Source organism: Corella eumyota, chromosome 1, assembly GCF_963082875.1.
Source record: "Corella eumyota chromosome 1, kaCorEumy4.1, whole genome shotgun sequence".
Classification (NCBI taxonomy): Eukaryota; Metazoa; Chordata; class Ascidiacea; order Phlebobranchia; family Corellidae; genus Corella; species Corella eumyota.
This window is the reverse complement of record NC_137490.1, coordinates 3,741,060-3,755,626: the sequence shown is the minus strand read 5'-3', so window position 1 is coordinate 3,755,626 and position 14,567 is coordinate 3,741,060. Positions and strand designations below refer to the sequence as shown.

General features: G+C 27.1%; 1 protein-coding gene across 9 annotated transcripts in view; it reads left to right on the top strand.

Moving 5' to 3' along the window:
* The first annotated feature begins 1,914 nt into the window (after positions 1-1,914).
* Positions 1,915-14,567, top strand: part of LOC145763885 (protein-methionine sulfoxide oxidase mical3a-like) — a 28,561-nt gene continuing 15,908 nt past the window's right edge. For 8 of the 9 annotated variants that reach the window (XM_082575439.1, XM_082575434.1, XM_082575437.1 and 5 more), the window contains exons 1-19: positions 1,915-2,126; positions 2,593-2,845; positions 7,100-7,249; positions 7,599-7,785; positions 8,038-8,133; positions 8,298-8,434; positions 8,522-8,641; positions 8,812-8,984; positions 9,166-9,250; positions 9,391-9,505; positions 9,712-9,828; positions 10,090-10,248; positions 10,594-10,790; positions 11,064-11,174; positions 11,303-11,473; positions 11,624-11,736; positions 11,927-12,173; positions 12,550-12,712; positions 12,863-13,021. In XM_082575439.1, coding sequence (XP_082431565.1) covers positions 2,065-2,126; positions 2,593-2,845; positions 7,100-7,249; positions 7,599-7,785; positions 8,038-8,133; positions 8,298-8,434; positions 8,522-8,641; positions 8,812-8,984; positions 9,166-9,250; positions 9,391-9,505; positions 9,712-9,828; positions 10,090-10,248; positions 10,594-10,790; positions 11,064-11,174; positions 11,303-11,473; positions 11,624-11,736; positions 11,927-12,173; positions 12,550-12,712; positions 12,863-13,021 — 2,815 coding nt within the window. In that variant the 5' untranslated portion in view covers positions 1,915-2,064. The remainder of the gene's footprint in view (positions 2,127-2,592; positions 2,846-7,099; positions 7,250-7,598; positions 7,786-8,037; positions 8,134-8,297; positions 8,435-8,521; positions 8,642-8,811; positions 8,985-9,165; positions 9,251-9,390; positions 9,506-9,711; positions 9,829-10,089; positions 10,249-10,593; positions 10,791-11,063; positions 11,175-11,302; positions 11,474-11,623; positions 11,737-11,926; positions 12,174-12,549; positions 12,713-12,862; positions 13,022-14,567) is intronic. The other variant, XM_082575430.1, reaches the window with a different exon arrangement.

Below are 14,567 nucleotides of genomic sequence, written 5' to 3'. Positions count from 1 at the left end.
AACTCGTTAATTTTTAATGTATTATATAATATTTTTATCATTTTTATTACAGAATTGATGCACAAAGGTCAAATTACAGTGCAATTTTGCGCAATGAACCCCTTAAAGAATTGATAAAGGTATTTATTTTATATGTCGACTAATTAACGTGTTAAATAATTGTATGTTGAATCATTTTAACAATGTAAAAACATCTTTTTTAATGCTATACATCAACTAATTTTATTTATTTATTGTTTTTAGGCATTGGACGGTAATAATACACCAAAACTACCTGAAAATAATGATTTAATCAATCCTCAAAATGGGGTCGCTTTCATACCCACAAAAACCTTGGCTACAGACTCAGCTCTTGGCAGTAGCAGCGACTCTAGCGTAGACATCACTCCGGTAGAAATCTTGAGTTCCTCGGTTAAAAAATCCCCAGTGCTCTCCAGCAATAAACGTCGACCTTCTCTTATTCCACCACCTAGCAAGCCATGCTTGATTGACATTGGTATGTTGGAATCACCAACCAAAATACCAAGACCTCGAAATTTTAACTTGGTCAAAAAAATGGGCAAGGTCAACTCGCCAATGCTTTCCAGCACGCCCAAGAAAATAACATCGGCCACTACAAAATTAGCTGCACCAACACTGGCAGTTAAAGAAAGGGAACTGCTGGTTATAGGCCCGACTAATGACGTCACTGTTTCTATCAATGACGTCACGTCAATGAAAATGATATCTACAACCAGCGTCGACACCAAAACTGGCACATCACTTGCCAAGGACAATGATTACTGGCTTGCTCAATATTCTCAGCAAGTGAGTCGAAAGGTGAAACGTAAGAGTTATCAACCTGATAACAAAAATATCTTGAACGTATTGTCCTCACTAAAATACCATGATAAATCTTCACCAGTCAAAAACCCAATGGAGGCAGAATGGAAAATGCTTTACTGCCAGGAGAAGGGGCTTTCGTACGCTGATATTCCCGCCCTAAAGTCGAAGGGTTTGAGTTCCTACTCAGTCAGTTATGGGAAGAGGGTGATATCTGTAGCATAAGCTAGCTTGCAGATATCCTTAAACATTTAAACTATAAGACTTTAGTTAGACGAGACACTATGTGCACGTTTAATGCACTTGCTTAGGTTTTAAAAGCATTAAGACTTACTGCTAAGTGCTATAGATAGATATGACTGCATTTAGTCAGTAAGATTTAAATTATTTACTACAGTACAAAAGCTATTTGCTTGTACCTGATTTATTTTAATTTTTTATTACTTTATTTTTTTGTAATTTATTTATTGCAGATACTTTGTGTTTTAAATTTTATTTTGTTTTAATAAACATTTAAAAAAAATTCGTTGTGTTTATTGATCAAAGGTCTTATCAATTAAAACTAATAAAATAACAAAGAATAAATTAGTTAAAGGTAAATTTTAAAGTAAAATTCAATAGGCTAAATATAGTTTTATTTAATAATTTTTAATACCAAATATATACAAAGTTAAAAAAAAGTATAATTACATATTTTTTAAACAAACTACTGTAAAAACTTTCCATGTTTATTAAGTTTAAGTAAAACATTACAAAATGTGGTCTATTTATCTGTTTAAGTTTTCAATTTTAAATACCCACATGCAAATATAAGTAATTATAAGGCAAATTCATTTCGTCATGCTATATTATTTTAAATCTTCAAAACAAAAAAGGCAATAAATTGTATTTTTCGAGTTCTCTCCTATGACATCACAGAAGAGTCGCGCCACAAGACAAACACAATAAAGGTGACAGGTTATAAAAGCAAAGCGTCTTGTCATTAGTTACTAGAATATTTGCAAAAATCAATTTAGCAGAAAAATTTTAATAATTGAATATTTAGTACAAGTGTTTTGTTATAAAACTTTACGTTTTTTGTTATACAGAACGAGTATATTTAATAAGCTGCTAGTATATTTAATAAGCTGCTATATCACAATTTGCAAGCATCGTATTTAAAATAAAACTAATTAAAATGAATTAAATAAAATCTGCTGTCTGACTATTTAACTTTTTTGAATTTGCTATCACTATTTTATCATGCTCGACAATAAAACGAACGGAATTGCTGGCGAGGCTGAGTTGAATAAGAATTTTACCAAGTAAGTTATTGTCTGATTGTTATTATATTTATTTGTTGTTAATTAAAATATTTGAAACAATGAACATTGTTATTTTCGTTCTGTTCTTACTTAATTGTTACAATACATCTTAAAAGAGTGATTGTTAAACTAATTAAACTTTGTTTAAAATTTTTCACAATAACTCAAGCTGATTAATTAAGAACTTGTTGATAAAATTGGTAAATTCTTAAAAGCTACAATATACAGACAGACATCACATTTATAAAATTTCTAACAAACCTTTTGTATAAATGAATATTACTATTGGATAATAAGTTAAACTAACTTTAATTACTAAAGAGGGTTAATTTTGGTTTTTAAAATAATTATTTTTGATTTACAAATCTAATTACTGAAAATAAAGCATTTCTTGTTAAAGTTTTAGTATTTATTTTTCTTAATTATGCTATTGATTTTGATGTTAAATTTATTTGTGTTTTTTTAGTTTTCTTCAAGCGCAGACATGCAACCAAACCTTTTCCACATTCCATATTTTATGCAAATCCATCGACTTACCCTATCCACCATCGGAAAACGAACATTCATTGTTTTATCCTCGATTAAAAAACCGCCTGGAAAAATCATGGAAAGCTGTTTCAATATGGAGTAAATTAGACAAAAGGTTTTACGGAAAGGAATATTTCGTGAACCCAAAACTCCATAAAATGGGGGGCACTCGAATTGGTGAAGCTATGAAGGTAAGTTTAAAATTTAAAGACGTTTTTTAAATATGAATTTAACATTTTAAATATTTTAAAGATCTTTTTTAATATAAACATTGGTGTGTTGGATTTAAGGTTATAGTTATGTTGTTTAAGAACACATAAACACATTTCGTTGGAGTTTTACAAACAGTTTATTTACATACATTTCAATGATATGCTTTTGAATTGAGTGTTTTGACATAAAACAGACATGTATTATGCTATTTAGTATGTATGGCTTATACATGTTACTTTAATCAGAAATTTCCAATTTCATCGCCAGAATTTCCTAATTTCTTAACTTCTTCCTGTTTGTCTATTTATTAATTTATTATGTATCAGGCTATTAAATTACACTTATCTCTCTTGCCATGTAACTTAACACATGTTTAAAGGTGTCGTAAAACTTATTTTTTAATTTATTTTTCAACTTACTAAACTAAAAGTGTTGTCATTTGTATTTTTTATTTGCTTTTTAAGTATTTTGATTTGTAATATATCTTTTTCGTTGCAAAATGTTTAAGATAGGCTACATGTTTAAGGGCATTTGATTGTGTTAGTTAAATAAATTAGGACTTTTTACCATTATCGTTATAAACCACCATTTACTATAAACTAGCAATCACAAAACGCCCATAATGACTATGTTATGGCTATTTCTTATGGACATAATTGGCAGATTAGATACGGTTTGAACCGTTTTAAATCCTTTTAGGAAGGCCAGTTAAACTGTCAACTTTAGGCGGTCATGCTTTTTTGATTTTGTACGTTAGTTATATATAAACGCAAAGTAGTGTGTATTCGTTTAATGTTTAAACGGAAACATACGTTACCGGTAGTGTACTATATACAATACACTAAAATGCATAGAAAATGTGGCCTACATGTAAACGTTAAAATAAAATTTATAGCCTGTTTATTGCTTTGAAATTTATAGCCGTCTGCTGCAGTTGACAGCACCCGAAGACGAGAAAATAGTTGTTTAAACGTGATTTAATTGGTAAAATCGATTTTTTTTAAATTAAAATTGATAAGCATACTGTGTCAAGCTGGTTAATTAATACAGATGTCGGCTGTATTGGATTTTTTGAGTCTTAACCCACTTTACCTTTCTCTAAATTAAACAATTTTCCCCTGTCAGTCTGGTTTATGTAAATAATCAATTTAGATAAACATGATTTTTTTGACGTTTTTAGTTTAATTAAAGATTATTGTGTAAAAGTGATTTCTTTTTTTTAGTATTTTTCCTTTGCTATAATACTAAAATTTAAACGCGTATTAAATTTTTTGTTTAATATTTTAAGCCAAAGTGTCAATTAAAACCAATTTTTCGAATGATTCATTGTTTTTTAAACAAAATAATTGTCTTAATTGTCGCAATTATTAGTCGTAACTGTATCTTATAATTATTACACGACAATACGTCAAAAACTACACATTATATAGGCTTACAGAATTCGTATTTAAGAAGCGTAAATTTCTTGGTAATAATAGTGTATTTAGCTAAACTAAATGTTTTTTAACGAATTCGTTAAGGCGTTAAGTTTAAATTATTTCTGGAAATTTTGAAATAAAGGAGTAGCTTCGAAGCGTGTAAATTTAAATTGTTTGCGAAGTTGGGCTAAAAAAGTAATCTATTCCATGATTCATTTACCACCGTTTCTTTTTACTTTTGTTGTGCTCATTTTTAATTTAATCAGCTTATAAATTAATTTTATTTTCTTTATAACAACATGCGATCTCTTTATTAATATATTTCGCAATACACAAAACCTCATATCGTCAGATGGTTATTATCATCTGACAACAATTATAGGTTTACGTACGCATTATGACGTTATGCAGAACAACCACGTGGAGGTACATGACGGCAACACTAGATTAAATCGCGGTGGTTGAATTTATTTTGAAAATAAATCTTTTTGTTATGACATAAAAACTGTCTTAAAAGTTGTATTCCAAAAACGGTTATGTAAATTTTAAATAATTGTCTGTTTAAAATAAAATGTTTATGGAGTATAGTTTTAACCTAATTTAGCAATGTTGGCCAAGCGTTAAGTGTATTTAAACGGTGCAATACAAATTTAAAGTCCCGCTATCAAACATAAGGAGAGCACGCGAATTTTGCACGTCCTATAAAACAAACATTTTTCTGTAATACAAGGTCGTTATTGACACACCATATTAGGAGTTGGGACATAGAAATTTGTTTGTCTTAGTGTAATATTCAATTTAAAACAAACGCTGGGGATTCTCCATATAAAGACAGTGTGATTTTTTAAAGTGTTTTATTACTATACCTTGTCGTTTTTATTTAAAATCACCTTTACTTACTAATATTCGTTCGACTTAGCTGTGGTATATTTGTTTCGAGTTAAAACGAAACTTATTCTCGGATAAGGTGACGCTGCTTACGTCATTTGCGTATCAGACGACATAAATTTTCTCATTATTGTCGGAAAAGTGACAAATTTCCCGATATTTCGTCGAAATGTCTATTTGCGACGGGCGTCTAGTATTTATGTAACATCGTCATACAACACGAAATTTTACGTTCGTTAAGGTTATAAGAATGCAATATATAAAAAAAATATTTTACTTCGATTATATTTTTTTTTAACTTCGATTAAAAATGGTGAAATTAAAATGTGATATATTTAACTTCGATTAAAAATGGTGAATACAAATGTAATTTCACCATCTTTTTGTTTAAACGAAACTTAATCCTATCGAACTGACGTATTTTTGTTGATAAATGATTATTCTGTTGTTTGTATTTTTTCTGGGTAAGCAGAAATCAAAAATAATGGTGTAATTATAATAATTGTTATGTTGCAATCTGAATTTGTTATTTAAATAATATTTATAAATAAGCTTTTTTCGGTAGGTTTATTTATAATCATTTGTTATATGTAAGATTATTGAAGGAATATGTTTACCATAACATGAATTGTGTTGTTTATTCTATGTGGATTTAAATGGAAATTTATTTGTTCTATGTTTATATTTCTTTTCAAACTTTTTTTGTTTAATTTAGGGAATTTCTACTTAATTGGCAACAGTCTCATTAATTATTTATTATTTAATGACTTTCCAAATTAAATTAAATACATTCAACTTAGCTGCACTTTGTGCATGCAACTAAAATATTATTTTTTTAAAGTTTTATGTTATTTTTAATATTTTATAAATCTAATCACGTAATTTTTAAACATTGTTATTAATTTTATTAATAATTTTTTTTACAATTTTTAAAAATTTGTCTGGTTTTATAATCAAAAATTTCTTAAAAATTTTACACATTTTTTCTTTTGTAAAATTATGATCTCTTGTTTAATCAATGCCTGTTCATTTGTTTAATTTTTATACTATTTCTGTCATTATTTACACAATTTACCTTATCTTTTAACCCTTTGTAAGGTAACAGGGTATGAGTACATAGTGAACAAAGAAAAAGTAAACAAAGATTTGCCATTTAATTCTCTTGTTTTAATTTAAGACTTATTGCTATATATGAAATATACACCAAGAAATAAAAAAATTATTATGAGTGTCAAAAAATTTAATTTTTTTTTTTTTTTTTAATAAAATTTAAAGTAATTTAATTGGGGTATCATTTTTTTGCTGTTGTTAGGGAAAATAAATGTATTTTTTGTTGTTAAAAAGTAATAACTTCTTTGAAAATTTATTGTGTAATTTTTACAACAGCCACAAAAGAAAGTCATCAAAGTTTAATTACTACCTCCAAGTTTTCGGTACACTTTATTACTTAACATGTTTTTAAAGTCAGATGTACTAAAACACATTTAAACCATAATACAAAATGACATGTATTTAAAAATATATTTTAATAAAACTAGTTGAATTTTTTTCTACAAAATTGATTTAAATGCTTAAAAATATTGATTGGTTTTTAAATTAGAATTAATGTCTTGTTTACCCTTTCTCTAGAGATATTAATATTTTAGTTCTAAATTTTTGCTTTTATTTTAAATTGTATATTGATTTTCTTCCTATAAAAATTAGTTTGGGTTGACTAAATTTTGTTAATGGTAATTTGAAATATTTTGTATTAGTATAATTATGGTTAAATTAGAAATATATTGTTCCAGTTTTAGATTTTTCTTCGTTATTTATAACTGAGAAAAAGATTAATATTATATATATTTTATGTTTTGTTGAATTATTGAAAAATATTTCTTTTTTAAAATTGTAGGCTTTTTTTACTAATTTTTTTTTATATTTTAGGTTATGATAATCGGAGCTGGACCATGTGGTTTAAGAACAGCAATAGAGATGGCTTGTTTGGGAGCTAAAACTGTAGTGCTTGAAAAAAGAGATGCATTCTCAAGAAATAATGTTTTGCATCTGTGGCCTTTTATAATCACAGATTTAAAGGTAAAATACATAAAAATATTGATAAACTAACTTTTTTATCAGAAAATGCTAAAAAAATGTTAATTTGTTGTTGTTTAATCTTTATATTGCAAATTATAGTAAGATAAAAAAAACTTTTGAAATTTCAATAAAAAAAATTAATAAAAAAAAATTTAATGTTTAAAAAAAAATAAAAAAATAAAAAAAATTTAATGTTTAAAAAAAAAATTGTGAAGTTAAATATACCAGGTCAAAATAGCATAGCAGCAGCAAAAATTAAACCAGCAGTTTTCAAAAACACAAATTCATTAAAGTCTTTTTTTACATATGCGATGAATCAATAGTTTTAAAAAAAAGGATTTTATTTCAGACTCTAGGTGCTAAAAAGTTCTATGGTCGGTTCTGTGCTGGAACAATCGACCACATTTCCATTCGACAGCTTCAACTTATTTTATTGAAAATATCGCTTTGTCTTGGTGTTGAGGTTATAGTAAATTGCTCATTTGTCAGTCTGGTAGAACCCACCGTACTTTCCAATACACAAGAAATTGATAAAGGTATGTTCCAAGTTAATATCAATATATTTGATTTTAACATTTATACATAAAGTTTAGTGATTCAATGTCCATCCCTTAAAAATGTATAGATTATATTTTACCATTTAACTTGATATATTTTTTGCTCCTTTACTGCCAAACTAGTAGGAATCCAGTTTTCAAATTTTGTTTAATATTAGGAGTTTATTATGTTAATATATGTAGGTAAAAGTTGCTTAACAAATTTTTGAATGTTTTTAATATTTTGTTTAGGTTGGACTGCAGAAGTCGAGCCATGTAACCACCCAGTTTCTAAGTTTGAGTTCAGTGTAATTGTTGGTGCAGATGGAAAGAGAAATACATTGCAAGGTGAATGATATCTTTTAATTAAAATTTGTACGGTCCCCCCTTTTTTTAATTATTTTACGATTTCATTATAAATATTTTTTTTCAATTTTTTATGTAATTTTCCTTTTTCACAATTTTTTGTGTTGAATCTAATTAGAATTTTAAAATTTTATTTTATTAAACAGGTTTTAAACGCAAAGAATTTCGAGGCAAAATAGCAATTGGTTTAACAGCAAACTTTATAAATCGTAACACAACAGCAGAGGCAAAAGTAGAGGAAATTAGTGGAGTGGCTTACATTTTTAACCAAGAGTTCTTCAAGGTGAAGTCAATTAAATTTTTTTTAACCTGCTATTTTCATTAAAAACACAAAATTTATATAGTTAATTTATTCTTGATTTTTTTGCAGGACCTTCACAATGCCACTGGGATAGACTTAGAAAATATAGTTTATTATAAAGGCGAAACTCACTACTTTGTTATGACGGCAAAGAAACATAGTCTTGTTACAAAAGGCGTTCTTAAAAAGGTAACCAAACAAAAATTTAAATTTCTTTTGTATTAACATTTGTTTTAGACACAAAGTGTCGCCTATCTTAGTAACCACTATGTGTTGCGAATGTTTTTATTTTTCATTTTCATATAACATTTATAATTTATTCTTTTTTTTATTTTATAATTTAATTAATTTAATTTTAGGACTACGATGACATTCAAAAGTTACTCTGTCATGCAAATGTTGATAGAACAGCGATGGAAAATTACGCTCGCGAAGCAGCTAACTTTTCAACCAAACGTCAACTTCCTAATTTGGATTTTGCTATCAACCAATTCGCTGAACCAGATATTGCCCTATTTGATTTTACATGCATGTGAGTTTTACATTTTGTAATAAAATCTAATTTTATAACAAAATAAATAACTTGACGAATATTTTTTTTTTTTAAATCTTGAGTTTGTAGTTAGGTTAAATATTGCTTTTTCTCACAATTGTGATTTTTATTACAATACCTTTTACATTTTATAGTAATTTTGTTTTGCTTTTATGTGTAGGTATGCAGCTGAAAATGCAGCATTATTTCATGAAGTAAATGGCTGCAAACTGCTCTCTTCATTAGTTGGAGACAGTTTAATTGAGGTAGTTCTAGAAAAGTTTAATTCATATAAACAAAAATTTATGTTCCAAATTCACACTATTACCAAATAGCTATAAAACAATTTCATATCAAAAATTTTATTTTATTATTTTTTTAGTGTCTCATATTTTTTTATGTTTAGCCATTTTGGCCAATGGGTACTGGTTGTGCCCGTGGATTTTTTGCTGCATTTGATTTAGTTTGGATGGCAAGAAGATGGCTTCTCGGCCAGCAACAAAACAATAACAACTCAAAAGGTTAAATTTTTCATTTTTTTCGAAATTTTATTTAATTTTTTACTTACTTGATTATTAAATAATGTTATTAAATTTTTTCAAAGTCATTTTTTAAGCTTGTAAAGTTAATAGCTATTTTTAGTTGTCCTTGCATTTATTTTTATGTATTGCATTTATTTGTGTTATAAATATTTAAAATTTAATCTATATTATTATGTTTTGTTTAGAACTAACAGACCATGTGTTGGAGTTAAAAGTATTATGTGAAAGGGAGGCAATCTACAGATTACTACATCACACCACACCACAAAACACTGTACAAAACATTGCAAGCTATACCATTGGTAAGAATTGTACTAGGAAAAATATCATTATACTATATTTTAATAAAAAATAAAGCTTTTGATAATGAGAATTTTCAGGATATAAATTAACATTTTTTAAATTTAAAGTATTTAATAGATTTTTTTAATTTCAAATAGCATAAAAAAAACATAGCTAAATGACAAAATCTTTTAATTAAAATACATTTATTTAAACTTATTGTTATATTTTGTTTTTTAAATGTTAATTTTTTAACTAATTGTAAATATTTATTTTTTTAGATCCTAATTCTCGTTACAAAACTATCAACTACAAATTGGTTACCAAAGAGCAAGTGAGACCGTTATATTTAAGTGATCGTGAATTTCATGAAATTATTAACATGGATATTGAATACCCTCCATCTCCTGTTACTAAACCAAGATCTTTAACTAGAAAAGGTAATTTTGGTCTAAATTTATTTATTCTTAGTTCATTATTTAAAGAAAATGTTGACATTAAATTTGGTGAAGGAAATATATAAAAAAAAATTTATTTGTTTTTTAAAATGATAACAGTAATGTTTTTTATGAAAGCTGTAGAGCATGTTTTCCTATTAATGTTCCATCTTAAATCGTTTTAGTTTTGGTTACCAAGTGTTTATAAGACACGGGATATCATTGACCTTCAAATATGACTTTCATTCTAAAATAACAATAAAATTTAATTTTGATCTAAAAATATTTAGCCTTTACATATACTATACAAACATAACATTTAAATGCTTACGATTTACTTTCATTTAGTTTCGTTTTTGGAATCAGACAAATTATTAAAATGGTGCCGAAGAATAACATCCAGTTACGAGTCTGTCCACGTTTACAACATGACGTCGTCGTGGAAAAGTGGAATGGCGTTGTGCGCTATCATCCATCAATTTCGACCAGATCTAATTAACTGGAATCAATTGGATTCTAACGACATAGAGGGGAATAACCAGATGGTACTTTTTTAATTTGTTAAATTTGGTTTAATATGGGCACTCTAAAACCTATAGTGCCAATAATGAGAAATGTGTGTTATTTTTGTTTTTGTTTTGTACAGTTAAATAAAGCATGATTAAATTAAATAATGTTTATAATATGTATATATTTCATTTTGTTAAACTGAAATAGCAAGCATATACACTAAGCTAGGTTTGAATTACTTTTTTATTGTAAAAAATGTTTTTTTTAATCATTATAATTCGAATTTTAAAATAACATATTTGTTGTAGGCATTTGATGCAGCAGAAGAGCACTTGGGGATTCCCCCAGTAATGACTGGACAAGAGTTGGCAAATTGTTCAGAGGTCGATAAGTTGGTGATGGTAACCTACATCTCACAGGTAAATTGTTCTTCTTTAAAGTATCTTTAAAGTAAAGAAAATTAGAGAAACTTAAATAAACACAATTTTAAGGATTTTACAAATAAATTACTGTCAAATTACTAAATAAAAAATTTTATTATTTTTAGTTTTACGAGATATTTAAAAATGAAAAGTCGGCAACGTTGGCAAAACAAAATTCATCAGAGGGTCAAGTTGATGAAGGAAAAGGCCCAAGAAGTCCCTCATTGTTGAGTTCTACTTCACCTGTAGGACTTCTTACCCGTTTAACCCAACATATTAAACGAAGATCAGTTAGCGTAAATTTTTATTTTTTCATTTTTTAGTTATGCATAGACTTTAAGGAATTTGTTTGGTCCAAAAATATTTTAAACTTTGTAATATTTTTAAATTTAACTTTTACGCAATGCTCGTTTTTTATTTTAATTTTTACATTTTTTTTAACATAGAACAAACACGAAGAAGCCCCAAAAAAGAAAAAATATGGCTTGTTTAAAAGAAAGGGTAGTAATTCGGAGGCACTGGCAGAGTTACCGGAAAATGAAGATAAAGAAAATAAAAAGTAAACAAAAAATTTATTCATAATTAAAAATTTAAACTTTAGTTTTTGCAGGCTTCTTATTTAAAATCTAATTTAAATTTTGGCATTTCATTTTTAATCAAAATTTAGTTAAGTAATGTCTATTTTATAGTAGGTTGTTACCTAAATCAAAGGTTTTAAATTTTAGTGTGGGTTATATTAATTGTTATAGGACTGACGATCTAAATTGTTTTTGTATCGATAAATACAATAGTGACGATAAGCTGTCAGTCAACAATCAAGTCACAAACGCTGCAAACCAGGTGAAATTACGGCAGAAAGACCCGGAAAATGGACAAACTGGCGGAAATCAGAGACAGAGTAACAGAATAAGTGCTTTGTCGAATCAGCTTATGTCACAGTGGGAACAGAATGCACCAGATTCAAATCATCACACGAATAATAAAAAACCTTTCCAGGTTTGGAAAATTTATTTTTTGATTTTAATGTAATAAAATTTAAGTAAAAAAAAAAAAATTATTTTATTTTTATTTTAATTTAAAAAAATTAATTTATTTTTTGTTAAATATTTTAAAAATTTATTTTTTGTTTTTATTTAAGCAACAAAAATGTCAAATTAAATTTCTTTTTAAATTTAAATTTTGTATTTATGTGTTTATCTTTTTAAAAAACAAATTCCTGATTGCTACATTGTTTTTTTATTTTTTTAATATTATTTTTGTCCTACCAAACTAACATTTTACAAAAAAGCAAAAATAAAAGCTAAAAAAATTTACATTTGCCATGCATATCTCATATCTACCTTTTAACCAATGTCATTTTCAAATTTTTTAGATGACAAGTGGAAATAGTGATAAATGTCATTTCTGTCAGCGAAGAGTTTACATCGCTGAAAGGATGAGTGCAAAGGGTTTATTTTTCCATCGGCAATGTTTTGTGTGTTCACACTGTGAAGTTACATTGAGACTGGGAAGTTATGAATATTGCCAAGACTCTGGTAAAAATCACATCTAAAATTTTAATTCTGTATTTGTATAGTTTATTTTGTAAAATACTTTTTTTTGGTTGAAAATATAAATTTTTATCACTTTAAAAAAAGCACGATTATTTAAAATGGAATATATATATATTAAAAAAATAAATTTAGGTAAATTTTTCTGTCGGGCTCACTTTTTTGCTCATTCCGGTGCATTTAAACCACCAACTTCAGTACAACAACAACCTGATACAATGCCAGAAAAACCTGATGAAAAAACTGACGTTACTGATGAAGTTTCTGACAAACTTTCCCCATTACAAAGTGATGGTAAATTTATTGTTAATTATATTTTATATTTCTGGAAAATTATAAATTTTTTACTGAAGGATTTTCTAAATGGATTTTTTAAAGATTTTGTTATTTTTGGCATATTAAGAATACTAATTTAATAAGATCACTATTATTAAAATATTTTAAATTAAATTATTATTTAAAGTTATTCCATATTGCACTAGTTTAATTCATGTAGTTATACCAGTTAAAATTAAATATTTGTAATTTTTGCATGCCTGTCAAAATAGTTGTTGTACAGTAATTTTAAATCATTTACTAATTAGAATTTTGCATGCTTAATTCCACTTTAATTCACCAATTTACTTGCAAGGTTATGGAAAGCGAATTGCTCTGTCTGTCATACACTTCTTGACAATGTTTTTATACTTTTGTGCGAGGTTGATCAAAAATTCTAGCACAGCAATTTTTACTTACGTTTTGCAAAAAGCGTTACATAAAAAATTTCCCCAAATTGAACAACCATCTATTATTATAAATGACGATGACTATTTGATAAATGATCCTATAAATAGCACTGAAATTGATGGGATTTCAAGCTCAAGTGATTATGACACTACATCTGGCAGCAGTGATCTTGAAAATGATGATTTACACTTTAAAAAATTACGAATTTCAAGTGCAAAAAAATCTTTACTTTCTGTGCGACGTTTGACAAGAGAATATGAGGATTCAGTTAAAACAAATGGGGTCACATCCCTAAAAAGATGTTTTTCTTCCTTGGATGTTAATAAAGTGCCCCAATCTTCTAACATAAGACGATGGCGATCGATTAGAGAAAATCATGTTGGCGAAGTTTTTACTTCATTTGATGGAAATAAAATGAGGAATGGATCATTAAGAAAGGAAAATTCTAGAAAGTTACAAGAAACTGACAACAATTCTAATACAGAAAACAATTCTAAAAATGATCAGCAGTCTCAAAAATCAAAAGTTTCGTTTTTTTTACTTTCTGCGGTTTCATTTATCTATCTTCAATTTTCGAGTTTCTGTCAAAAATTACCTTCTGCACCTACTCCTAGAAGTTTTATATGTGATTGGCTACTTCTACCCATTGTTGGACTTACTTTGCTATACTATCATCACTTTATTTTAGCTGGGATGATAAGGAATGGCTGTTAGCTATAAATTAAAGACTAATTTTTGTTCATTGGCCTTTTCTTTTCCAACAACATTTGCTTTTGACAATTTGTGGTTAGAAAGAGTGTAGATATGTTATGTAAGCACTTACATTATCTAACTTAAAATACCTTTAATGTTAACTGTACTCTTTACTAGTTCCAAGTGTTAATTTATTTCAAAAAATTGTTGTACAATCTTTCCATACGATTTCACTGTGTTTAACTTTAAGAATGTTTCGTGCAATTATACTTACATAGTTCCAAATTTCGAGCCATTAATTTTCTGAATAGCATTGTGTCTTATGCACAGTTATTTTATAAATCACTGTAAATTCTAATTATATATTGCATAAACCATTAATTAGCCATATTATTGTTATTTGTAGATTAGAATTTTCGTG